Source organism: Nesoenas mayeri, assembly GCF_963082525.1.
Source record: "Nesoenas mayeri genome assembly, chromosome: 5".
NCBI lineage: Eukaryota > Metazoa > Chordata > Aves > Columbiformes > Columbidae > Nesoenas > Nesoenas mayeri.
In genome coordinates, this window is record NC_137548.1 from 23244967 (window position 1) to 23270046 (window position 25080).

General features: G+C 39.3%; 1 protein-coding gene across 4 annotated transcripts in view; it reads right to left on the reverse strand.

Annotated features, from left to right (window-relative positions):
• The window catches only part of NRXN3 (neurexin 3), a gene marked incomplete at both ends in the record, with an annotated part of 967932 nt that overhangs the window by 564466 nt on the left and 378386 nt on the right, over window positions 1–25080 (reverse strand). For all 4 annotated transcript variants that reach the window (XM_080345007.1, XM_080345009.1, XM_080345010.1 and 1 more), the window contains one exon: window positions 7145–7264. In XM_080345007.1, coding sequence (XP_080201133.1) covers window positions 7145–7264 — 120 coding nt within the window. The remainder of the gene's footprint in view (window positions 1–7144; window positions 7265–25080) is intronic.

The window sequence follows — 25080 nt, forward strand, 5'->3', positions numbered from 1 at the left end:
AACTATGTTAGACTACTCTTGAAGCATATTTCAGTAAGTGTGCAGACATAGAACCCACACAGACAGATGAAATACAACAGTATGATAAAAGACTAGTTTGAGTAAAAAGTTGGGCAATATCAGCATGAAAACCATCACAACCTTATTTTAGTGCCCTACAGTTCTTCATTAAGATAGTTTTAACTATTTGGTCACACAAACAAGTAGCCTTTCTACACATTTACTATACAACAAGAGTAATAATAAATTCAGTACTTACTCCATATTTAATTGTTTTTTCATCATTCAATATACAACCATTGTTCAAACTCAGCTGGAAATATGCCATTATTTTTTCTGTGGTGTTGTACTGAGTTTACATTGACTGCCCATGGCAGTCACTGCAGGAGCCTCTGTGAGGAGAGGCCAGGGCTGCCCCATGCCAGTCAAAGCAGGTACCAGCGGCTCCAGCCCATGCACCGCAGAGCACAGCTGAACCCCTCAGCCCAGGTGGTGGCACCTCTGGAAAAGTGTATGTAAGAAAGGGCCAAATGCTGCTCATCAGCAAGGAAAAAAAGGGAAAACAAAGCAAAATAAAGACTCTACAAACATCAAGCTCAGAAAAAGAGGATAGGGAGGAGTTGCTCCACATACCGCAGTGGAAATTCTCCAGCAGCCCATGGAGAAGACCACAGTGGAGCAGACACCCACACTGCAGCCTGTGGAGGACCCCCATACTAGAACAGGTGGATATTTCCTGAAGGAACTGCAGCTGATGGAAACCCTACACTAAAGGAGGTTTTCCTCACAGCCTGTGGAGAGGACCCGTGCTGGAGCACTTCATGAAGGACTATTGCCCACGGGAAGGACCCACACTGAAGCAGAGGAAAAGTGTGAGGAAGAAGGAGCCACAGAGGGGAGCTGTTACGGACAGACCACAGCCACCATCCCCCACCTCCTGCACTATTGGGCCGGGGGAAGGTAAGAGTCAGAAATGAAAGAGCAAACCTGAGAAAAGGAGCGGATTGGGGATGGTGTTTTACTTTTTGTCCTTTGTTTCTCATCATCTAACTCTATTTTTAATTGGCAATAAATTAATTTTCCCCAAGTCAAGTCTGTTTTGTCCACGACAGTAATTGGTACGTGATTTCCCTATCTTTATCCTGAACCATGAGCCTTCTCATGCTATTTTCTCCCCTGTCCTGTTGAGGAGAGAGAGTGAGAGAGCAGCTGGGTGGGTATCTGGCAGCCAGACATGGTCAACCCACAAGTTCAGCAGCACAGTATGAAAATTATCCTCAAATATTCACTTCAGCTTCTACCAGTCCTGCAAGATTAAGGAATATTAGTTTCAGTTTTATATACACAAAGCTGGGGAACAAAGAAATCAACATATATAGCTTTGGATATAAAAAAAAAAAGTATTTGGCAACTTTGGAGCGCTCACTGGTTTTGAGGTTCAGTACTGCTGGAAATAAGAGCTTATATTGGGTTTGCATGGTAAGGTTTTGGTAGTGAGGACACTGCTGAAAGCTTCTGCTCTAAAGCAGAACACTGCTGGTGGCTTCTGAAAGCTGCTTGAAGCTTCCCCTCTGTCTGATAGCCGCTGCCAGCCGGCTCCAGGACAGACCTGCTGCTGGCCAAGGCTGAGCGCATCAGCGACAGCGGTAGCACCTCTGGGATAACATATTGAAGAAGGTGAAAAAACTGCTGCACAGAGAGAGCAGCTGGAGAGAGAAGTGACAATATGTGAGAGCAACAACTATGCAGACACCAAAGTCAGTCAAGAAGGAGGGCCGGAGCTGCTTCAGGCCCCAAACAGAGATTCCCCTGCAGCTTGTGGTGCAGCCCATGGTGAGGCCAGCTGTCCCCTGCAGCCCATGATGGTCCATGCTGCTGGAGCTGTCTGTTCCAGGACTGCACACCATGGAAGGGACTACATTGGAGCAGTTCATGAAGAACTGCATCCCGTAGGAAGAACTCACATTAGAGAAGTTCCTGGAGGACTGTCTCCTGTGAGAGGGACCTCCTGCTGGAGTAGGGGAAGAGTGTGAGAAGTCCTCTTGAGAAGAAAGGAGCAGCAGAAATGATGTGTGATGAACTGACCACAACCACCATTGCCCACCCCTTGTGCCACTGAGGGGGGAAGAGATAGATAAAATAACTAATATAGTTGAGCCTGGGAAGAAAAGGGAGAGGTGGGGGAAAGGTGTTTTTAAGATTTGGTTTTATGTTGTATTATCTGACTCCAATTTGATCAGTAATAAATTAAATTACTTTTTCCCCAAGTTGAGTGTCTTTCACCTGCGACAGTAACTGCTGAGTGATCTCCCTCTCCTTTATTCTGACCCATGAGCCTTTCATTATATTTCACCTCCCCTGTCCAGCTGAGCAGGGGAGTGATAGAGTGGCTTTGGTGGGCACCTGGCATCCAGACAGGGCCAACTCACCACAGATCCACAGTCCCTAATGAGTACCCCCAAAAAAGGACAGGTACAAGAACTGACCAACTGTGAAAGATCTGACTTAAGTGACTTATCCAGCTTTCCACAGGAGCTAAGGTAGAAAAGTCAGTTCCTCTGGGCTGTATTCACATGCCTTACACAGAGGTCTCTTTCCTCTTTTTTATCATACTATGTCTCAATCACTACAGATTTGCCAAAGGAGATCTCAAAAGCAAGCACCTCTTTTAATATAAAGGCCTATGTCAACCAATTTGCTGTATCATCCCTTCTTAAAGTAAGCGGAGAAGCAAAACTCCTATGAAAAAAGGACAGCAGTAAATATGAAATTAGACAGCATCAAAATGCATATAAACACAGAACTATCTACTTTCAACTTTTCCCTACTTTTTCATGTTTCCTTACTTACCCTTCTAGTATGTTGCAAATATAATTACTGCATAGGTAAAGTCCTTTGTTTTAGAAGGTTTTCCAAAGGAAACAGTGAGACTACCTGTATCCCTCTGTATCTAATAACGTTCCGATATGCTGGTCAAATTCAATCATGCTTAAGCACAGAAGGGCCAAAAAACATTTAAATTCATACTAGTTTTGAGAAATATTGACACCTGGATAAAGACTGGAATAAAAGTTTCCAGTTCAATATAGACAGACCAAATTCAGCAATAATATCCTGCTTGAATGCATCTGCTGGTACGTCAGCATATATACACAGCTCTTGACTAGTGACCGCAAGAGGTATTTCTGAGTCACTGGGATTATACCTGGGAGCCTCACTGATCACCATGGCAAAGTCCAGGACAACCTCCTCTTTTAATTCCCCCAGGTCATATTAACAGCGACTTAAAAGCTTTCCCACATTTTATACTATCTCCTGAAATCTCCTAGCATTTCTCACCTAAACAGTTCCTGGTTGCTAACAGCCAAAATCAAAAAGATATATTAATAGGCCTTTCAAGATTTTTCCTGCTACTTGCAATATCCTTTTTTTTTTTTTCTGTTGAGGACAGAATAAAAGCTAAGAACACAAAACACTTGGATGATACACCCTGGCTTGTGGTACATAAAGAGTTGGATTAAATGAACTGATGGTCTCTTTCTTGTTTTAGAACTCTTGAAACATTGGAATATTCTGAACTCGCTTCTCATGATCCTGTGCAAAGCACAATTTTTCAGTTTATACTTAGTCCAAATGTGATCAAGTTTTTGCAAAAACAGCAAAAAAGTATATTGTTAGAAAAAATGTTTTCAAGTACTTATTCCAAATACAAAGAGAGAATATCATACAAACCAATCTTTTTTTTCCCCACTTATTCCAAATTTTAGCAGTGGATTTAAATTTAGAGACAATTATACAAAGACCATTGACATGGAAAGCTTCAACCCAAGCAGATACAGCTGGAAAAATTCACAAGCAGCTAGAAAGAGTCACATATTTCTGACTATTCAGAAACTCAAGAGCTGAATTCAAATGCAAACGTTTTCAAATCCTGAATGAGTTCTTTACCAGAAATAATAATATTTTAGTTTGAAAAATGCCAGTTCACAGGAATCAAAACTGTATATGGAAAAGTTTGTTTAGACAAACCATCTCAATTCTGCTACCATGATTGTTAGGGGCTTTTTCAGTTTTAGTATTAGCAACTGAAAAATTCTGATTTTTCCAAATCAGAAGAATTATATGTTCTTTAAAAATAACATAAAATTTAAAAATCACTTTAAAAAAATCCCACTTCTTTAGTTCAAAATATTAGAAAAATAAAATGTAGATATGTAAAGGACCAAGAACAAGAAAATTCCTCTCCTTAGCTCTTATATCCTTAGATAAGAAGTTGTTGCTGGACTAAGAAAGAAAAGCCAGGCCTGTGAAATCTGGAGTATGCTGGGACAGGGAATCCAAATATAGAGAGCATTAGAAATGGAGGGAGGTTGGAAGAGCTGAACCTAGAATTTTAGAAGAGGTGAAAAATCAGAAAACTGAGACTGGCTTAAGAGAAATAGAACAGTCATAGCTGTACTAGTGTAGAAAGTTAAGAGTAGTTCAGTGGAAAGCTGAAAAGGATATGACAATACAAGATCAAAACCAAGACAGAAATGTATTTTCTTAAAGAGAAATCATGGAGTAGGATCCAGTATTTTCTAATCTCATCAGCTGTCAGCCTCGCCTGCAGAGTTCTACAATTCCTCACTGTGGTCTGTAGAGAGCTTGTAACTACTACAGGGATCATCAGCTCTTTAGTTCAAATGGTGACAGACAGAAAAGACTCCAGAGGTATTTGGGTGCTTGCAAGATGTTGTAGGGAGGAATATGACTGCTATATTTGTGTCTCATTTAGCACTGGTGGTCTGATCTCTGTTCTGAGGTGGGCCGGGGGGAGCACAGAATGTGGGAGGAGGGTGTTGTGATTAAGCAGCAAAATGCTGTCCAGAGAAACTGAATTCTCTCTCCCTTAGATGTCCTGCAGGAACCCAAGTCAGTTACTTCATCACAAACTTTTCACAGGTGTTCATTAACTGTCCAGATCTAATTCTCCAAGTAGGAGGGTTGAGCTAACTTATGGGAACAAATTTACAGACATACTGAATATTTGTGCGTGCAAATGACTGAAAAATCATGCCAAATTGGTACCAAATACATCCAACTTTAATATGGTGCATTGTTCCCCAACCTGTAAAATGGGAAAAGGCACCTACTCCATATAACATAGACATGGGAATAAATCCAATTATAGCTTCTTAGTTCTGTATAAACATATTGATGAGTACTACACAACACACAAAGAAAAAAGGCAAAATAACAACAAACAAACAAAAAAAACAGCTCTATATTTAGAGCAAAATTTAGTTGGCGTGCATTGTTCCAAACAAGCAATAAGAAAGAAGGCAGCAATCAAAGAGGCTGTTTATCTTTACTGGGAACCAAATTTAGAATTCTGATCTATGCTTAAAGACAGCAAGAATCCTGTGGAAAAATCTATGCGACCACACCACTGAAGACTACATCATCTGCCCAAGTGGGATGCAGATTACACAGAAAATCTTAACTCTGGCTTTTCTGACTTTTGACTTTGCCATGGTCACATTATTTTAACAGATATTTTTAGCTATAATGAATCTTTAATTATGTAATTCATATACATATGCACATCCTATTTTAGTATAAGATTGTATCATTATTATTTATAAACTCAGTTTCACAAAAAAGAGACTTCAAAAAAAACAGATGGCTTTTTGGGAACTGAGTTGGCAATGCAGAGAGTGCCACCTCATGGTGCTTGCTAAAAAAGCATATCCAGAAGAATTGTTCTGCTTAAATGCAGAAGTAAACACCATGAAATATTTACCAGCATGTATCACTAATTCAGAAAGTTCCTTCTTAAATAAAATTTCATTTTCCTAAAAGCTAATGTTGACTAAGCCTCTGTCAATTCCAACAAGGAAAGGGAAAGATTCTTCTTTCATATGCTTCTAATTCTCTTCTGCAAATTCTCAGCGTATATAGCACAGCATACATTTGTTCAGAGATAAAATATATATCAAGTAATTTTCCTGCTAACTCACTTTTCTGGCCTTATTTCAAAATCCCAATTTACAGCTTTCCAAATAATCTCATTACTATGTTACTTCAAATTAATTGCATTCACACAGTAGAAAATAACTTTTTACAGAGATAGGACACAGTATTCTGGCACTGCCTGTGCCAGCCGTCCCTTCCACTTGCCTTCCAAGCAGAGCCTTCAGACTGCCGGTGTTTTTCTCAAAAGCCCAGTTCCTGCAGTTATGTCAAACCACGAGACTTTTAGACCCTCAAACAAAGAAAAATAAGTTTCTGGCTCTTGCAACTGTGGGGAAATGGACCAAAAAATATCACCTCTAAAATTTTGTAATGAAAAAAAGAATCAGTCTAAAGTAGTTTGATCATGTCAATGTAAATCTCATAACTTGGAGGACACCAGCTTTCCTGAGTGATCGATATTTTCTTCCTCCTTTCAACTACATTTCTCTACAGAAAGAGGCAGAAGCTCAAAAAGCTGTCAGGAAATGCAGGAAAAGAAAAAAATAAAAGAAAAAATAAAAAGGACTGACACACTATGTTATGTGATATGATACACTCCTGTGAGTCAGGGTCCTCCCTAACCTCTAAAACAAAGTTGGGAACAAACTGCTCTATTTGTTTTTCTCTTCTGTATGGCTCTGAGCCATGAGTGAAGGAACTTGAAACAAAAATCCAGCAGAGACAGAAAGCCATATTCTCTAACATAACTGTCAAATGCAGGTTTACCATCAACAAAATGTTTGTTCCGATTAAAGGTTTAGACAGCCTTGGCTTTGATTCCACAACATTGGAAACTGCCACATTTGCAGCTCAGGAACGAGGCCGACTCACAGTGTACCCCAAATATTGCCTGGCATGAGAGAGAGTGCTCTTTAGCATCTCTGCATCCCTGTGTATGCACAAACTCATCTGTACCCTAAATCCCGTATTTCATATCATTGTATTGTTACAGAAGTTTCTGGTGCTGTCTAAGAACAGTTAGTCTCTCAGAACTGAGCATTAGTTTTCAACATAGCTACACTAAATATACAAGTAGTAATGGGGGTGGAGGGGAGGGGATGGAAATGATACACACAAGAACAGGGAAAAGAAAAGACTAGAGACACAGATACAAAGATAATGACAAAAAAACATACATCACACTTACCCTCAGCAACATCATCATCCACCATCAGCTTGAGGCTCTTTCCTCGCCGAACTACCCGGACAGTATGCCACTCATTGTCATTAAGCTTCTGTCCAGCATAAAGAGTTTCAGGTCCCTTGCCTGGGGATGGTGATAGGTACAACAGTTAAAGGCAGAACCCCAATCAGTTTAGTGTTTGCTCAATGGGAAAAGTCACCAAAATCAACCTGGTGTGATACGGACTGGCAGACTGTGTAGGTGTATTATGACCCGTAATCAGCCCTCACACCCACACTTTCCCAGCACAGATGGAAGTCAGGGTCAGAAACTCTCCCACTAGGTGAAGTGCCTTCCTCTGCAGAGCCCACAGGTCACACACACTTAAAACAGGGATAGAAATCTCTCTTGTGCTATGGTATTAATTTCCAAATATCATATTGTACAAGGCACTGCAGTATTAGAAAAACAAGCTGGTGACAGAAGCATCTCTACAGTGAAGTCATTACAAGAGAATTTTGCTCTCCTAAGAACTGGATTTACAACAGCCCCAGGGTCCTTGGGATTCTTTCCAAAGTTAATTGCATTGGTCTCTCAACACTTAGATATCAAACACCAGGTTGGTTTCAGTATTAAAAAAAGAAAAAAAAGCCCCTGAAAACAAACACCCCCACCCCGCCCCAACCTCAAGCCCCACCCCCCCCAAAGGAATATCTATTAAAAAAAAAAATTAAAACCATAGGAAGACAACCACTCACCAACCTGGCTGATTGCTCTAAGGTTCTTTGGCAAAGCAGCCTGGCTATAAGGTGCTTACTTCACCCCCCGAATTACAGGTCAAAAGGGAAAGAAAAGCCCTTTTTCTCCAAAAGGTAAAAACCACAGTTGCCCTTGTAAACAATGCTCCTGGGAAAACAGCATTAGTGCTACCCATGTTTGTCCAGTTTTGCTGCTCACCCATCACAGTTGATAGGAAATTACTTAAAACATTAATTGTTTCAATTCCAGGACTGGAACAACTCATTCATGTTAAACAGTACATGAAATTGAATAACAGCGTGTGATAAAAGCATCCATGCTCATTTCAGTACAGTACTGGAGTGCTTTTTGACAGAGGATTATAAGAGAAACGCAGAATAAGGACAGCAGAGCTTGTTGCACATCAGATCTGGTCCCACTGAACCCAAGAAAGAAAAAGCAAGGCACATTGGAGATATTAAAAGAGACAGGAGAGGAAAAACAGGAGGTGTTGCTACAGCTCAGCGTACTGCATTGGTAAAACTAATACCAGACATGCAAGTTATTTCTCTGTGTTTGTTCAACACAAGCCAATCAATCTTTTTATTCAGATAGTGCACAAACAGCATTTATTCTGTCCAGTTTTCAATGGACTAGTTACATAACACAGAATAAAATCTGATACATGTCTTCAGGTGAAACTCTGTACAAGGGGGTGGACCGACTCTGATCTGTGCTATGTAAAAGTAGCATATTCCATAGTGAGACAGAAGTGAAGGAAGGTGTGGGAATAATATCTAAGGACTTTACATAGCCCACAGTATGCACACTGAAACGTTAGAGTCAGTAATTGCTTTTTTACGGAGGGGGAACATGGGCAAAGAACGCAGTGTCCTATTCAGGTAGGATGCAACATGTAGCAAGGGAACCCTATGGAAGGAGACCAAAGAAAAACTAATATTCTGTTATTTCTCTTAAAAAAAAAAAACAACGTGTTTAATATCCTTTCAAATAAAGCCCATTCCGAGCCAATTTTACTGTAGAGCAAAGGAAAAAAAAATGTTTTTCTACAGTTACCTGACAAATAAGAGTCATTCTTGGATTAAAAGGACAGTCATATATTGCAGTTACAGAGAATACCTCAATGGGAGAAAGAGTCAGATATGCTGACTTTGCTCAGCTGCCAACACAACCCTTTCTAGGCAGTAGCTCTGTGTTGAACAGGGTTGAGTAACTCAAAGTTGCTGACCTTTTAGTTCCTACATTTCAGCCCTAGTCTGACAAAACAGGGGGCAGCCTAAATGAGCTGGTTTGGCTTGTCATTGCTATCTTGACACCCACCGTCACACTTCCAAAATAGAACTGTGACACCGACAGATGTTATCTGTCTAGATTTTCAGAAAACGTAGCTTAACCAATTAACAAATAAATTAGTAGGAAACTTCAGCTTTCCAACTTCTTTTTCCAAATGCATAAGGTTGTCTACAAATGAGATTACTATTTAGAAGCAATCAGTTAATAGTTTTTGCTAATACAATTGCAAATTAAGCACTGAGGATGCAAATTATTCCATGTTATCTAAATGCATGGCTTGATCAGCCAATTCAATATTTTGCCAGTAGGAACAAAAAAAAAAAAAAAATAGAAGTTTTTAATCTTTTTCTTCACTCACAAACCTCCATTTTGTATGCAACAATGGGCATTGGCTTCTTTTGGTAGGGTTACGTGGATAACACTACATAGAAAAAGTCAATACACAAGCATACTCAAGAGCATTCAGGTAAGTTTTTAAGTCCAGACATATTGAAGTTAAAAAACCCCGAAGTGTCATGCAAATATTACTTTATTCTATTTAAACTATTTTCTTTTCAAATGCTTTCCAGACATTTACACAGCCAGTGGGCTGACCTGAAAAGCAGAAAAATTGTCCCCCCCATTATTCATTCGCACACAGCCAGTTGAATCACTGCTCCCTGTGTAAGCTACCATTGAATTTCAAGTGGTTCTAGGAACTGTACAGAGAAGGACTCCTACATCAGGATGCTAAATTTCATTTTTTTGTTCATGATTACTACATGTGCTGTTATTATATAGACACCTATATGTGATCAATTTTTAAAAAACAACTTGAAGATTCCCAATCCAACAGCTGCAGATACTGGGGAGAACAGGAAGGAATGGGCCACATGTAGCAGAAGGATAATCTTCTCCCTAAGTACCATCTCCTGCCCAGTAAGACATCTCTGTGGTCTTGCAGCTGAACACACAGAAATAAGTGTATAGACCAAAGTCAATGGAGTTTTTGTTGTCCTGTAGGTGTGGAGTTTTTTTGTCATCTCAAGCTGCCTGCACCTGCATCACCCTGCAGCTAGAACAATCCAGAGGCAAGAGGAAGAAAAGCAGAAAGTTAGCTGGACAGAGAAAAAAGTCAAAGACTTACATCTTCCTTTTGTGCAACATTTTTTTTAATGACAAAAGACAAAGATAAGGAACTCTTGCAGCAATGTTACAAGCTGGATGCCTGGAAGCTATTTATACTATTAATACTTTTGATGAGAAGGCAGTTGAGTATTATGCAATTTTTCAATTTATTTAATTTTTATGAGTCATAAGAGTAAAAGACAACATAACAGGAGAAAGAATAAGAAAGCTTCTGCTGCAGCAATAACTTCATTGTTAGGCTGCCAGAGCATTACTCCTGTTGGTGTTTCCAGCCTTCTTGGTCAATCCATTCCCCTTCCTAATGTCCTTTAAGTAACTGTGTATCATGCAGAACTGATCACTACTTCTCATTTTCAAACTCAAACGAGGCAGACTAGCATGCATTACTTTAGTACTCTGAAGTGGCAAACACTACTTAATCAGAAGCAAACATCTCTCTTTCTAGTCTCCCCATATTCTGGAGATGAGCTGAGCTGCAGTTAAGGCTTATGGAGCAACTATTACCTGATTCAGCTGCAGTGACTCCTCCTCATGACCTCATCAATCCTTCGACACCTACTCAAAACTTGTGTGCCTATTGTTAATAAAAAAAACCTAGTACATGCATTCAAATATGAAGAACTCTTTCCAATCTGCCCAGGATGCCCCAATCATTATCTGTGTATCAAAGTTGCACCGTTGCTAGCAAATAGCTTGACCCAAATAGAGTATATAAAAGTGCCAAGAATAGACATGCCAAAGTATAAAGGATCAAAAAGTAGTTCACACCTTCTGAAAATGCCAAGTTACTTCTCATCTGGCCCCCAAGAACCTGCTCATTTAGAACAAACAACTGGCCAAAGGGATGCAGTTAAAGCAATAGCTCTGAACACACAAGCTATTATCCACCCTCAGGGGTTAACAGCACACAGAATTTCCCTCCTATGAAAGGCAAAGGAGACAGACAGTTAATCCCCTTCACGAGTTCCTCACAGGTGGATCAAAAAGTGTGCTTTTACCCTTGGTGCAAGCTGTCATTATGTGATCCATTAATACGATTAAAATGACCTTCAAGAACCACAGCTATCTATATTATTGCGTCTTATCTAACGTTACAGAAGAGGTCAAACATTCAAGTCTACAGAATGGCAAAAGAGACGACCAGAAAGGACTTTGCCAGATTGATGAGAATGGAAAAGGCTCTTCCTCATTACAATTGCAACAATAAATAATTCTACAGTGATACAATAATGCTTTTTAGAGAAAACTCTTAGTAACAATAAAAAGGTTTTATCTGTTTGGTGGTTTTTTTTTAATATATATCATTAAAGTGCTCAGCTGTCATGTCAGCTTTGTTCAGTAGAAAGATATATTATTGTGCCTGTTTTATACAGGGCAAAATCCTTCAGGAATGCCAACAGTGTCTCAAAAGGCAGGGAGGCGCTGGGAAAGGGAAGATTCTTAGTGCCTTTTTTTTCTTTTTTTTTTTTTTGGGGGGGGGGGGGGTGGGGGGGGAGGGGCACGTGGTACACAGGGAACAGGGGACATCGGTTATTTTTACTTACACTTTTACAAAATAACCAGAGAAGCTATGATTCATTGCGAAAAACACATGTGGACAGATTTGTAAAACTTGAGAATGAATCACAAGTCAAGCTGGACAGAGTCTCTCAAAGCTTACAAGAAGCTGATCCACCCTAATTACACATTATTCAGCAATTTCTTATAGAATATTCAGACACGACTACTACAACTACAGAGTGGAATTCTTCCTGTAGCACTAACAGTGTGGCACAGAGGAGGGAAGTTATGAAGCCAATGTCCCACCAGTTTCTCATCCCCAATGCATTTAACAGTGCTTTGTATGATTGTCTTACATCTATAGACTATATAGTAATATTCGTGACAGAATTATGCATAGCTATGCAATATGGAAAATCTCTTATGTAGATGTTAACATATTAAACACAGAATTCTCTTTTCCATATACTGCATTTTCCAAAGATAGGTAGAAAATATTCTAGGTCCAAAGATATTCAGCCACAACTTCTACAAGCAGGTTTGAACAGACAGGGAAAGGGGAAGAAATGGTTTTAAGGACAAAGATGCTGCCAATTATTCACACACCTTTATGGCTTCCTGATATGTAGTGAGTGCCTACAAGGAACAGGGATAACATGAGCATGGCTCAAAATTAGAGCTGGCAACCGCTCTGAAAACCTTAAATATCTCTGGTCCTGGTTGAATACAAGTTGGTAGCGTAAATTTTGTTGGGTGTTTTCAGGCAGCACTAGTAGGGACAAAGTGTTTTAGGAAGGTCTTTTTCTTGACCAAGATCCACTGTCCAACTCCAGGAGCATTGTTAATTCCTAGGGAACAACTGGCAACCCCAGGCTCTCAGTACATTGTGGACATTTATGTAGATATCCCAGTCAAATCAACACATAGTCATATACATACACACTTGTTTTGCTCATATACAGGTTTTAGAATCCCCCTTTTCAAGACAATGTTAGCTGTCAACTAGGAATAAGCAGTTGCACTTTCCTACAGATAGTCAATACCTTCATCGGGAACCTTACCTGCACCAACCTTTCCGTTTCCTCAAGGAACAGGATCACTTCCATGTACTACCCCATGTTAAACAAAACATAATAAACACTTACAAAACAAATGCTTTTAGCAGGGCTTACAGAAAAGTTATGTTTACAGCTTTACAGAGTGGCTTCATTGGGAAATCAATAACGTTGAGCATGATTTATACCAGCCTACCCAGAAGCAAAGCTTAATTATTTATATCCATACAGCAATAAAAAGTGCATACATAAAATCATCTAAATACCCACAGAACCAATTAGTCTCACAAGTGCAAATAAGAACAGCCACCCCAAAAGCCAAACTAATCAAGTGCATGGAATTAACTCAGCAAATAAATGGAAAGTAGCAAGACCACTCCACTAGATCTCTTAGCAACATATCCCAGTCTCCCTATAAACTTGACAAAAAATAAATTAAGGTGGGCCTAACTGTTTGGATACAATCTGTTTTAAAATGCCTTTACAAAAATAAGAGTTCTTATTTAGAAAAAAAATATTGTTACTTGCTTTTTCTATAAATACATATAGCACCATATTGAATGACTTTTGCTTTCATTTACAGACATTCTAGACAATGGCTATATTAATGACTCAACATAAATTCAGGCAGCATTCAGCATGATTGGAGCTTGTTCATACAGCTCTTAAATAAGACTTAGTGCAGAAACTACATTGTGTACCTTTTACCTGACGTGAATATAATTCGTGATTAAGAATAAAAAAGGAGACTATTTGATTGCACAAATTACACTTTTGTCTAGGTTTTTCCATCAAGGGCAGTGGGTTATTCTCCTTGTTTGCCTCAATTTCACCGCTGCTGAATTTTAACACTTTTATAGACTACATAACTACTGTCTATCTCTACAGCAGAAATATTTTTAACAGACATCAGGAAAACATTTGTGCTAACAGAAAATTGATTCTCCCCGAGTCTTTAAATAAGAGATTACAATTTCAGCAAAAGGATGTTTCAGTGCTTCTGAACAAAATTTTATACTGACCTGGAAAACATTCTAAATGTTTCGACTTCAAGCTAAATGAAAAAGTTTTCAGTGTTCAAAAATAAAATGAAGGTTTTTATTATCTACTCAAGATATTAGTCATTTTTAATGGTAATAGATCATTTCCCATTTCTATTGAGGTAGCTATTTCCACTTCTAAAGAAAGGAATTCTATTTTGTATTCACAATCAGCTGGGAGGTCAAAAAAGGACACAGAAGTATGAAAAAAAAAAAAAAACAAAAACAATCAAGTATTCATGCTTTTAAAATTATTATTTACAACAGTTTAATTAAATTAACTAAAAAATTATTTAAGTCAGACTGGTTCTACCTTTGTTTTTAGATAGGGCTGGCATTGGAAACACTTCACACATGATCAGAAGTATATGGCCTTCTGGTCAAACAGATCAGGGCAACGAAAGCTTCAGCGTAGGTATAAAGAACTCAGAAGCTGCTGTACTGTGATTAATGTACATTTTAGCTAAGGAAATATTCGTACACACTAGATTTTCAGAGGGCAAAGCTCAAGAGAACAGTTAGTGCAAGCTGGGCAGCAAGGCAATCACAGAGCAGGTCCTGCTCCAGCGACTCAGAGAGCAGCCACTAGAGGGAAACCACCACGTTCACTAACCCTGCTCCCGAGACAGTTTCATAGAAGTACAAACGAATTGCAGTACTCAAAGCATTGCTTTCCAGAGTCTCACCTGTTGATATGTTTTGCTCTGAAGATGACTACACCTCTGTGATGAATAAAATAACTCTAGATCTTCAGTGCAGATTCGTCCCGTAAATAGCAAATACCTGTTCACTTCAGGTATATTCATTTAATGGATGCAGCTTGCTATCCAAGAAATGAGTCTGTGGCTCAAGAAACACACAAAACCTCCAAGTCTTACCATAGAACAGAATTTTAAACCAACGATTACAGCAACAATTATGCACAGACTTTTGCAGACCACAACAGCAATAGAGATGTAAATAAATCCTGTTTTAAGACAGCTTTACATGTTAATAGCTTTCCGGTGATGCAGTGCTAATCAAAGCAAGATGCATGCATGACAAAACTAGAGATTGAATTCTTCTGGTTATTCCTGGGTAGATATAACAGCACAGGCATCAAAAGCAAACAGCTTCTCACTAATACCATCAATGTCTCTTACTCAAAACACAGATGGACTGTGCTACCAACAGCTACAAGGTAACCATATTTTCCTCTTCCTGTTTAGTTTCAAATCTCATTATAAATGTTACAAACAAGTGGATTCATCACAACGATAGTGAGAAAAAGATACTGGAGGCTGAGACAATTGAAGTGAGCGACATCAGGTATCATGCAGGCACACATATAATAGCAATGCAATAATTTGACTACTTACTGCCCAGACAAGATTCGAACTACTTATCTCCGAGAAGAAGAAACAGAAATCAAAAGTACAGGTCTCTAAACCAAGTACCCCCAAAAGCTCTTTGCTTCTCTTATGTTAGTAAGAAACTACATTAGAGTAGGTTGTAGAAGCCTGTTATCATCCCATTTGGTGAGCCCTGTCGTGCTCTAATTGCCTCTATTACTTCATTAGAAGGAATTACTTGAATTTTCAAGTCATCTGATTATTATTTTAGAGGTTTTTTGTGCCTTTGTTTGTTTGTTTTTAAAGTATTATAGCAGCTACTTCTCATTGAAGTCTGAAAGCAAGGAGATTAGAAAGCAAGACAAATCAGTCAAGATGTGGCAGTACAATGTCTTATAGTAATTGCAGACACATGTTTCAGGACCACTTTCCAACAACAGGATAGCATCTTTGTTCTTTCAGAACACAGAAAACAACGGCCAAGAAAGGGACTCCTCTTCTCAAAGACACATTTAACAGTTGAACAGGCAGTTCAGTCGGAGGAAAAACTCAGATCTTTGAAGCTCCAGTCACAAATATTTCATCAAAAAAAGCTCAAAAGTTGTTTAGGAAATGTTGCATAAACCTCATTAACAGCACAGTGTAAGAACAGAAGACAATCCTGATACCAACACTTCTTTATTCAGATACTGAAGGCAAAGACCAGCAGCATCATATATTCAGAGGACTAAAATTTCTTCCTCATTTAAGTACCTTTCCTGGTGGCACCCAAGTGCCTGAGGTCCTACAAATGCACACACAGTTATCTCCGTGGTTGCTAGGATTATTACATAAACTAGTTTCAACCTCCCTCTAAGAGCATAACAGCCAGTATCACAGAAATTATCTCCCACTATGATTACAAAAGCAGCAGGATTCCAGTCTTCTGCAGGGGGTGCAAAACACTGCATACACTCTTGAGGTTTAGTTCTCTTTTTGCAACGCTCCCTCTATTCTGAAGTTTGCCACTTTTTTTTTTTTTTTTTTCTTTTTTTTGACCTATGGTGACAGATGAGTAGTTTTGTAGTTCTCCCATTGAATGTGAGACAGTATTTATAAGTCTACTGAGAACTCCATATGTACTGGGAGGGAGAACATCAGATGCATATAACTCATACTAATAACAAATATAAACAGCAACTAAAATTTGCAGGTGGAGACCTTCTGGTTTCAGGTGTTACTGGTAAACTGTGTGTGCATAACAGGTAACGTACCTCAGTCTGCTTTGCCTGAACTGAGAAACTCTGGTGAGAAGGATGGTAAGTGGCACTTCAAACTACATGCAACGGTGTTTTGCTTAAGGAGTTACTGATGAAGGATCAAGTACTTCTGCAGAGCTGAGGGATCAGTAGTGCAGGCTGGAGTGTTTAATGTTAAAGGCATTTAAAAGCTTAACCATCGAGATGTCTTTCATGTGGAATAGAACAGAGCTTAGCTTTTTGAAGAGTCATTGAAATAGGAACAGTTAGCACAAGATAGTGACCATGTGGCAACACATTACAATATCCTGACTGAAAACCCTCTTGATATTTCATTGGTATGTATTTTACCTATATAAGGTAAGCCACATTTTAGTAATGACTATACATTTTCAGGTTACATACCAGATAACAAGTATGACCCACTAAAAACACTTTATGGTAAATTTTCACCTACACAAGGACTACAGACATAGGGACAGTCTTTCTAAATGCCCCTTTGTCCTTTCTCTTATCGAGCTGTAAGTTAAACTCTTCCTTTTTGGTTGCCATCCTCTATGCCTTTCATTTATATCTATTCTTTTATATATTTGCATAATTCCTAATTCTTCCAGCACACGACAATGCTAATGCATGCTCAAAATAAGGTTGGATAATACTGCAGACCACATTTGGTGAGGCAGAAACTGAGACAAACTTGCACCGCCCAGAGCATCACAGCAAAAGCTTGGTCCCTCTTGAATAAGTGTTTTCCTTTCCCTTTAGCAAACTTTGCAAAACTGGATAAAACCCGACTGAAATTTGGAAGCCTGCAGTGAATACTGACTTTAAAGATTAAGACACAACCAGCAGACAAGAAGCTGGTTAGAAGTCTAGCTGCAAGTAATTTGTTTAATGCCACTTAACCCTTCTATTTCCAAAAACCTCTCAGCAATTCTTTCACAAACCGCCAAAAGAACTGGGACCCTGCTAGCAGGAGCCCATCTGAGTCATAGCAACAAGATCTGTATCCACTGATTAAAATCCTCCTCAGGTAGTTTAAAGACACCACAAATCTCCAGTCTACTGGTAGCACACACTGGTTCCTTTTACTTGAACTGAAAAACCCAGATGGTAAGGATGACAAATGGTACGTAGATCTCCATGCAAGAGACTCCTTTATTTAGCTTAAGGAGCTATCAAGGAAGGATCACCTGCTTCTAGAAAGCTTAGGGATCAGCAGTACAGACTGAAGGATAGTTGAGGATTTACAGATAAAGATGACATCTGAGGCAAATATTGAGAACTCCTTTGAAATTCAGATTTTAAAGTTACAGCTTTCATGTCGACTAAGGAAAAAATGCCCTCAGAGAAGAAGGGGAAAGGATGATAAAGCTAAGCACATGTGGCTTTAAACACATCTACACCTTTCTGGCCCCAGAGCTCTCAATGACAAACAGTGTCTATTATCCAAAGTGAAGCCACCCCTCTTCTCAAACATACATCCCAAGTCATTGTGTTTCATATGTATGCCTTCATACAAACTCTGCATATTTCATGTAACATCCACATGTAACTCTTGTGTCACTAAAATTAGATAGGATTACAGAAAAGAATTAGTTGGAAGGAATCATCCTAAAACTGCCACAGACCAGGAGAAAGAGAAAACAACGCCAGCAGACCTCTTCCCACCAGGAAATAGACTTATTCCTGGAAAAGGTACCGCTAAGCCTTTAGAGATCTCCTTTTCTCGCCCAATACAGGGGAGTTAGTAATCACTTTGAAAAGACCAGAGCGCTGACAGCAATGTCAGAGTACACATAATGAATTAAACACAAGGAAGGAAAGTAGTGACTTCATAGCTCCCAAGATCAATTGATGCCTGTGCATGTTCATCAGCCATCTTGGTTCCAAGGGTTATCAATTCTTACGTACAACACTTCAAATAGTAGTAGTAGCCTGAATTATAAAGTTTCTAAAGAAAACAAACAAAAAAGTGATCCAGTTGTATTGGACTACATATTAGTTCAAGCTGTTCCAGAGACACTAAAGCAATAAGGTTGTTGGACTATCAAACAATAGTATGTGTTGCCCTCTGGCCAAGTTGTAAAAACAGTAGAATTTGATTAATGGCATAAACTGGTCACAAACATCTCTCTAGCAGTTTCATTTTCTGTTGAAAGCTTAGTGACAGGCATACTTTGTTTTGCACTGCAAGTTTGGAGAGACATCATTTTGCTCTGAGAAAATGTTACTTCTGTGTCAATTTTTAGAAGGCACACACAAGATAACAATACAAAACTCCCACAGCCTCTATTTCCTTTGCTGGTTGTCTGTTAGTAGTGGTTACAGGGATGGGATCTCTCTCTCTCTTTCTCTCTCTCTCTCTATATATATATCTGTATATCTTTTTCCCCACTACATCTTCATTTCCAGCTGGTGAACAGCTGGCATGTTGCAATGTTGAGAAAACCAATATTTCTCTCTTATTTCTATTATTCACAAGAGCATTGTGACAATTAATGCATGTTTAGAAAGCATTCAGATCCTATGCCGAACAAATGCTGTAACATCACTAACATTTACATAGTATGTACCACCAGTAAATATTTAAAAAGTATCACAGCAGCAGAATATTTACAGATTCTCTTTAAAATGTGGATCTATAGATTCTAGAATCAGTGCAAGGTAAACACCACAGTAACGACAAGTGATCAGCAAGTCCCAGGTGTCAATCAGTTGAAGAGAATGGATTCCCAGGACATAGCACCCGAGAGCTAACGTGGGCCATGACACAGGTGATAGAGACTACTATATAGGGCAAGGCTCTTATGATCTATGCAGTTCCCTTGATTTCAAGGTCAATAAGCACTCCTTCTCAAGGAGGTGTGGTTTTTTGTGTGGTTTTTTTTTTTTTTTTTTTTGGGGGGGGGTGTTTTTTCCTGTTGTTGTTTTTAAATGAGAAAGAATAAGCTACCTTAGAATGATTCATTAAGATCTGCAGTCCCACTGTAGAATCAGTCAGGAAAAACAGATGCCACTGCTTAGCTCATCACACCCCTGAGAACATTAATTATGCAGGGAAGTAAGGGTTTGACTGATTATTCAAGGCAATAGCCAAGCCTTGAGAATGCGAATTACACCACCGTTTCATTTTGTGTGCTGGTTGGGGTTTTTTTGGTGGTTTTGGTTGTGTGGGGTTTTTTTGGTTTTGTTTTTTATGGGATTTTTTGTTTGTTCGTAGTTGGGTTTTTTTGTGGTTTTTGGTTTTCGTGTTTTGTTTTTTTTTTTTTTTTTTTTGGCGGGGGGGTGATTGGTTTTGGTTTCATTTGTTTGTTTTAATCTGCATTGGTAATGAATTCTTTAGATACTGATTCCTAAACTACTCCCTCTCACTGGTTTGTGACCTTATATCAAGTACAGCATTTCCAACCAGCAGTCTGAGAAGGAGCTGGACGGCCTGTATGAAACAGAGGCCCAGGCAGCTGTCCCTAGTCAACAGCCTAGTGTTTAATCACCGAATGGCCCACAGAACTTGTAACATGGAAGAACACTCAGAAAAATACTAATCTGCGTGCTTCAGATCCACGTGCTCTTCTCACAGCTTAAGGTCTAATTCTTGCTGATTCCCTTACTGGTGACATAGGCCAGGAAAGCACTTCTGGGTCTAGAGTACAGCAATGATTTTGACATCTTCTCTGCTACCCATGTCGCCCATACCAAAAAGCAAAAGGGAAAGAGAAGGAAGCAAGTTTGAATCCAAGCCAACCCAGCAGCTCTTTAACAACAAGAACCCCAAACAAGCAAGAGCGCCAGCCCCGTGCTGATCTCTTCATACATTGTTATTTAAACGCACACACACGACCCCCGCTACCCGTTCCTGCCCGCGTCTCACGCACAGCCCGTGCCCGCAGCCCCGCACCGGCCCTTGGGGCGCGACCCGGGGCGGCGGCGGCTCCGCTCCGCCTCTGGCGCCCTCTAGCGGCCGCGAAGCGGCTCTGCCGCAGCCTCCGCCCCGCCGCTGCAGAGCGGCACCGCTTCTCTCTCTCTCTCTCACTTATTTGTGTTGTTGCTGGCGGGGTCGTGAGGAGGAAAGAAATAAGTCCTGACGCCTTTTCACCGCAAAAAATTAGTTAACGGTATTTCAAATTGATAGCAGTTCAATTTTAATAAATGCAGCCTTCATTAAGTCGATGGCAGCTCGATTTTCAGAGGTGCTGAATGGGAACTGTAAAGCACATCGCTCTGAAAAATCGGACAGAAGGTACCTAAATTCAAAGTCTCAATACATGACAGACCACTACTAAATTTCATCTCCCAGTTTTACAGGAAACAAAGTGTTTATAAATGTGTCATTTTTCATTCGCTTCCAAGTCCAGTTTAAAAGTTGCTAAGCATTTGTATAATGCAAAGCATGCTTAGTATCAAACAGGTAAACGAAGTTTACCTAGTACAAGCTTGCAAGCAACCAGGTCACTTCTAATATTGCTAAACATCACTGTAGTAATTTCAAGCAGGCAGAGAGTAATTTAATTCCAAGTGATCACAGTATTTCTAATCTCTCGTTCAACATCAGTAGCAGCACAAAGCAAAACAGCTTCTAGTTTTATACCAATGCTGACTGCTAATGATGTGTCAAATGCAGGCACACGGTTTCATGCAAAGAGCAATAAAAAGACTATTTGTATCAGAACACCAATCTAGGACAACCATCTGGATCAGCAAATTTAGTCTTTTGTATCTATAGCCAACTACGCAATAGCCACATAGTCAAAAATGATGCACAAAACATCTGCTCGCACCAACAGATAAAGAAATACCCCTTCAGTATATAAACAAATGGAATGTAAAAATGCACCTCTTCTGTGACTTTCCTCTTCTATAAGCCACATCTTATTATCCACTGAAGAATACTTGCTGGCAGCATATAATACCATGTATATTGGATTATGATATTCAGGTGAGTCTTTGTACTATAGGCAAACACATGGGTGTGAAACAAGGATTGTACCAAGGAGGTGCTGCATTAGTACAGACGATATTTAGCATCTGAGGAATACAAAGAACTGGAGGTATTTTTGGTTCAATGAACAAAGTGGAAACATCAGAGGAAGGAAAAGAAGATCACTTCAGACCAACACAAAAATGTCCTTGTTTTTTTGGACCAAAAATTGCCCCTGCCCCCTCACCCTAAAAACAAACCAGATATGGTTCAACATAGAGGTTTTGAATTCGAAGCTGAAAAGGGCTGAAAGTACTCTGTCAATTCCTTCTTTGCTGTGGTGTTCAATGGCAAGGTCTGCCCTCAGGTCTCCAAAGCTTCTGACATATATACATTCATGGGACCACAAAGGCTGCATTCAAAGGTACTGAGGCAGCCAACTACTGACAATGCAAGAACATCTTCAATCACCTTAGAAAGGCTGCAGTTGCAGGAGGTCGGAAGTGACAAAAAAAAGTAGAAATAAGCTCTAGAGACCCCTTTCCAACCTAAATCATTCTACAAAAACATTTTGTTTCACTAGTGACCAGAAGTTTTTGTTTTTACTGACTAGGAAAGGAGGTAACTTTATAATAAATTAAATGCTGACACATTGTTAGAAATGAAAAGTCAACATATTTTTATATTAAATGTGATAACATTTTTATGTTTGCTATTTCCTTTTTCATGAACACTTGCCAAGTTCAGCCTAAATTCTCAGATAGATGCAGTCAACATAAATCTGCACTTTCCAGCTAATAAACTGTTCAAATCAAAACACTTAATCTAGTTCTACTCGGCAGCTGCTTTCAGCAATGCTACTGCCGAAAAAATACAAAATATTTTGAGAAAAACCTCTATTCAGAAAACTGCATATAAAATTAACTACTTCAGGAAAAGTCTATGGACTAATGTCCCAAATTACCAATATCTATTTAGCTCATCTACCGACCAACATGTATTAAAATATTCTTAGCATCAGACATCAAAACCACCAACCGCATATCTGCACCATTACCCAGGAAAACTGGTCCTGATCAGGTCTACGAGCTTCACCTGACCCAGAGCTCTGCTGTACAACAAGCAGTGATGTTCTGCAACGTTTCTCCATAAGTCCCTATCCAAAGAAAAACAGGCTGCATTTCCACTGCGCCTGACCTGACAGATTTCCTCTGACAGAGAAAGCACGAGGACACATTTCTCCTGTATTTCTCTCACCCTGAGCAAATATCAGGAACTACTTATTAAGTCAAATTGTAAGACTGTGCAGGGAAATGCCTAAATCTCCTTACAAAGGCTCTGTCTGTGACAGTTTACAATTTCCTTCTTGACAGTTTCAACCTCCTTATTAACGTGATAAAATTTGTGCATATGACCACAACTAGTACAGGAGGAATTTATTTTGTTATACTCAGAGTTTATGTCCACTTAAGGAAAGATTAATTTTTCTGGTGGCAAGATTGACACTAATGCTACACAATCACTTCTCTGGCATTAGTCCAGAGCCCCTGCTACTCCTGTGCTTTTATATTCAGTTAACATTTATTTTCACGAGACCAAGAACTACAGCTAAAACTAATTCTCTGAACAGGTCTAGTACCTTTTGTCATTGGTATTTGGGGTGAAATTGTAGCACAAGGCTGAGTTCAGTCTGGCTTTTGTTACTACAAAGACCGTTTCTGCATTCTGTCATTCTGAAGGAAATATGTACGTGTGAAGGCATGGCAAGGAGATGCAAAGTAAAAAGAAAGCTTTCCAGATGTGGTTTCTCTACCACCCCCTCCTTCTCCTCCTCCTGTATTTGTATTTTATCTTATGGGCAACACACTGGATGTGCAACAGAATCACAACTGGTCAGGATATAGTGAACAGTCCCACCATGCATTCTATGTCATTCATAAATGACAAGGACCCAAGTGGTAAAGCATCTCAGCAAATGACTGCATTTTGGCAAGGCTCAGAGAGGCTTTAGTTCCATTATTAACCTTTTTTTAAAAAAATGGAAATATTTGTCAGCAATATATGTATTTATAACAACTTAGGTATCCATGAAGCTTAATCATAAAGCATGTTAAGATGCAAAAACAGTTCAAGAATTTCTTGGAAAGCAATGCAGACAATAACTAGGACAAAGGAATACCCTGGAAATATAGGCATAAGAATCTTCCTTTTACTGCTAATTTCCGTCATGTCCAATGACACTGAGCGAGTCCTAGACAGAACATGAATTAGTGGACGTTAGCCACTTGAACAGCTAAAACAGCATCATAACTATAGTCTAGGTATACTGATAGGACATTAATCATGATGAATTATCTTCCAAATTAATAATTACCAGAAACTACCAGTTACCTTGTCACTTCAAAATTCTTTCAGAATTTTCTCTCCACTTTCTCCACTCACCTATCCCTTCAAAATAATTCAACACATCAAATAATAAGAAGAGAAAAAAAAAAAAAATTCTAAAGGCTCAGAGGGAAAACCTCAACATTATAGACAGACTGCATGAGCCCTTGGGAACATTCAAAATACATTCAAACTTGCAAAACTCAAACACAAAGAGTTAGTTCCAGCTGACGCCTTACACTATCCTGTCACTACAGATACATAACAGAGATAAGACGTGACCTCAAAGAGCTTTACATTTAAATAGTCATAGACTAAGAGGCATCTCTCTTTTTCTTATGGAGCCATTACAGAACAGAGAGGTAGAGGAGTCTGAAGTCCCAACACTCATATTTCTCACAACATAACAGGTTAATAGGCTTTTCCTACGTTACAGCAATATTTAGAGACTTCTTGCAAAATATTACACCTCTCTGTAATGGGTGTTTAACAAAAGTAAATGGCTGTTTAACACTTTGAGCATGAGTGGTTTATTTCTCTAGTGCCATCAGTGTTACTTTTCCCCACAGATGATGGCTGGTAATGTCAAGGTATGGTTAGGAGTCATAGCAAAGAAATAACTTTTGAATATATTGGGAGGCTCTGGTCCATTCTTCAGAGTTGATTGACCTGAATTAGTTCTTAGCTTCGCCTCTAGTACCTGACAGTCACTGCGTAAAACAGGGAGTAATCTGTGCTTCCAAAATGGTTTCTCACATTGTGTCCATGTTGCTTTCATTGCTATGTGTTATGTCTCTCACTTTTCCCCAGCAAGATTCAGGAAGAATCACAAGTTTTACCATGCCAAGAAAACATGACCAGGAAAACAACTACTTTCAAACCTGCTAACATAAGGTCAGCACATACATGCAACTGTGGCCATGTAGGTCTGAAAGAGCCAGTTTGTCCTCAGCTTGCATTTTGCTGGAATTAAATCAATCCCAGCTATAGTATCTTTGTGGTCCATGAGTATCAGTCTTGTCAGGAAGGAGAAAATTGCCTAGGGACCTAGCAACACACAGGAAAAACTGTATATGAAAGTAATCACAAGAATAGCCTACTCCAAAAGCAACACAAGTGAGCTGGGGGCAACCAACATACATGATGCTCCTCAGTTTCCAGTTCTTCTCATTAAGCCTTCTTCACACATTAACTAGAGCTCTAATCAGGCAGCCAGACGTATCAGCCTCTATAGACAATGGAAGCTGTTATGGACAAAAATTACAAGTAATGGCTCAGCAGTGAACGCAGCCCCATCATCTTGTATACAT